This window comes from Gasterosteus aculeatus, chromosome 11, assembly GCF_964276395.1.
Source record: "Gasterosteus aculeatus chromosome 11, fGasAcu3.hap1.1, whole genome shotgun sequence".
NCBI classification, from domain to species: Eukaryota; Metazoa; Chordata; class Actinopteri; order Perciformes; family Gasterosteidae; genus Gasterosteus; species Gasterosteus aculeatus.
The window spans coordinates 13,961,549-13,964,678 of record NC_135699.1 but is presented as its reverse complement, the minus strand read 5'-3'; the positions used below and the strand labels follow the sequence as shown (position 1 = coordinate 13,964,678).

The following is a 3,130-nucleotide window of genomic DNA, read 5'->3' as shown; positions in this document are numbered from 1 at the left end:
TTGGTAGAATTTCTTGTAGGAATAAGAGAGTTCCCTTTAAGTCACTGTTCAAAATAATAAATACATCGTCTTTCTCGTGTCACGTGTGTTTGACACTATTTCAGGCTTTGGTCTGCTGTGACAGAACAGTTCATCCCTCTTTTATAGCCTCCTTCTATATGTAACCGGGGCGGCCGTTCGCCTGGTCACAAGGGTGACAACGTCACTTTGGGACTCTCACCCAAAGAATATCAGTTGTAATGAAAAAGAAAGGGAGCAGAGAGGTGAAGTTCCAGTTTTGTAACAATGTTTTTTTTATTTACAAGTAGGTTTAATATTTAAAAGAAAAGAAATAATCAATCCAGAAACATTGGTCGGTTTTATGGCAAAATATAATCTATGCTTTGAAAAAGGATTACTATACTGGGGTACCCTACCAGTACAAGGTGACTACTTGAGGCCCACCGGGGCGGGGGAGTGAAAAGGGGACAAGGGGGCCACCACCAGGTCAAAGGGAAAGAAAACACAGCAAATCAAAAAGAATTAAAACACAGCAAACCAACAAAATAAACTGAAAGAGCCTTCCACCTCGTGAGCCACCCCCTGTAGGCCTACTATATGCCCACCTGCACTGGCATTAAAGGGACCCCCAGTATAGGGCGCAGTAATGGTTGTTTATGTAGGACAAAACAAAGACACTAACCCAGAAAGAAAACAAATTAGCAATTCATAATCAAAGATACTATATAAACCGGGTAACCATAATCTATTTTAAATCAAAGGCAAAAACAGCAGTGACCAGGCTCAGCGTTGCACCACCTGATCATTTCCTGTATAAAAGAAAGAAAAGGTAAATAACGCCAATAAACATTTCACCGCTAAAAAGCATATTAAAACATGAAACAGAAAACCCCTGACATACCTCTAGATTCCGCTCAAACCCATCCGCACGTGGCGAGTGCTGTGCCTATGCCGTGGGAGACCTACAGCAAGCCCCCCTCTAGCTCTAGTGGGGCAAAAGCTCCCATTTAAAGAGCACCTGGTTACACCTGTTAGGCATCACCAATTAAGGTGGTGTGGCCAAACAGGCAGGGGGGGGGAGGGGAGAGCTCTACCCATCACATATATGCAAAGTAAACTTCCTCACAGTCTCCTTTAAAGACTTGATATCACGCTGTCAGTCGCAGCAGAAGAGGAGAAGCTCCCATCAGATCAACCTCCACACCAACATGTTCTCTGTAGCTCTACTGCTGCTGCTGGCCGCTGGATACTGTGAGTGTCACTGAGGCAGAGACATGGACATCACAGCACACTGACTGCTCACTGTTATTACATTGATACAATATTTCATGTTTGCCTCCACAGGTGTGAAGTGTGAGCAGTTGACGCAGCCGGCCTCTGTGACTGTGCAGCCCGGTCAACGTCTGACCATCACCTGTCAGGTTTCTTATAGTATGAGCAGCTACTGGACAGCATGGATCAGACAGCCTGCAGGGAAAGGACTGGAATGGATTGGACAAAGATATACTGGAGCGTCATACTACAAAGATTCACTGAAGAGCAAGTTTAGTATCGACTTAGATGCTTCCAGTAAAACAGTGACTCTAAACGGACAGAATGTGCAGCCTGGAGACACGGCTGTGTATTACTGTGCTAGAGACCCACAGTAACACAAACCATCAGTACAGCTGAACAAAAACCTCTCAGTGCCTGAACACTTGTAACACAAAGCCACCAGAGGAGGAGTCCTCAGACCACCAATGATTTCACCACCAGCTCACTGTTACATCACTTTAAATACCTACACGTTACAATTACTAATATACGATTCTATATATTAATTAAAGTTCCATAACACGTTTATTAAAGGCCCTGCATTGAATTTTTTTATTTATTTTTTATTATTAGGATCCTCACTACGACTTGTCATAGAGGAACCTATTGTATTTATTATTTATCTCTAAAACACTCAGGTGAGAAATAATCTTAACTTTAGTATGTTTCCCACAAAATCTCTCTTGGAGTCAATTATTTGTTTTGCTTTTTCTTTTTGTAAATGTCTGACCTGTGCTATATAAACGTAAGAGGTGTCAAAAGTATTCACATTCATTACTGAAGTAGAAGTACAGATACTAGGGTTTAAAAAAGACTCCTGTAGAAGTTGAAGTATCGACTCAAGCTTTATACAGAAGTAAAAGTATAAAAGTACTGGTTTCGAAACTACTTAAAGTAAAAAAGTAATGTAAGAAATTCCATTAAGGACAAACTCTTAATGCGTAACCTCGCTCACGCAACACGTCCTTTACAATGTGATCAGAAGGTGCCTGCAGATCACGTGACCTGCCGTTGGGATGGTGGAAACAACAACAACAGATGTATCTGACTTAAACAGATAAAACCACAACCCATTTTCCAGTGACACGAGTCACACACACGTTGTTCGCATTGATGAGGTAGACTGCAGTGTCTCCCCCAGGTTTTCTACGTCATGGGGGGGGGACCCCTTTTTTTAACGGTGGGAAACGCTGAACTGGCAGCGGTCGGTTATCAAAACATCGGCCAAATAACCAGTTTTTTCAGGCTTCATGAGCAAATAATCCCTTTGTGTTAATTTGCAAAGCCGCATTAAGACACACATCACTTTATTTAATACGCTGCTTGCAAGTCACTGTGTTGTGCCAGTGTCTCACATGAACACATATTGTTTGTTGGTGGTATTGTTTCTATTGTTTCAAAGCCCTTTTATGATCTAAAATGTCAAGAAAACTTAAATGTCTGAGTCAAGTACATAAAGTATAATAATCAAATGAAGAACACAGACATCAGATTGTTTCCTCTTCTAATTCACTCCTGACTGCTTTGGCTCAGCCAGCAGGGTTCAGCAAGTTTATAAAATAATTTTGTTGAAATACAACAAATGTGTTTCAAATGTAAAACATGTTCATCCTTGTTGAAAATACTTATTAATAAAGTGTTGACTTTTTATTCATTGCAGTAAGTAAAAGTAAAAACAATAACAGTATCAAGCAAAGCGCTCATCAACTGGATTAATCTTTACTTCACCTGGTTCACCTTGATGTCTCCACTGCAAGTGTGTGTGTCTGTCTGTGTGTGTGTGTGTGTGTGTGTGTGTGTGTGTGTGTATGTGTGT

The 3,130-nt window shown here is 41.1% G+C and overlaps 1 gene segment (V, D, J or C); it reads left to right on the top strand.

Moving 5' to 3' along the window:
* Positions 1-1,110: 1,110 nt before the first annotated feature.
* Positions 1,111-1,840, top strand: LOC120827345 (immunoglobulin heavy variable 4-38-2-like). The segment is given in 2 exon segments: positions 1,111-1,251; positions 1,345-1,840. Coding segments are annotated over 2 exon segments (348 nt in total).
* The last annotated feature ends 1,290 nt before the right edge of the window (positions 1,841-3,130 follow it).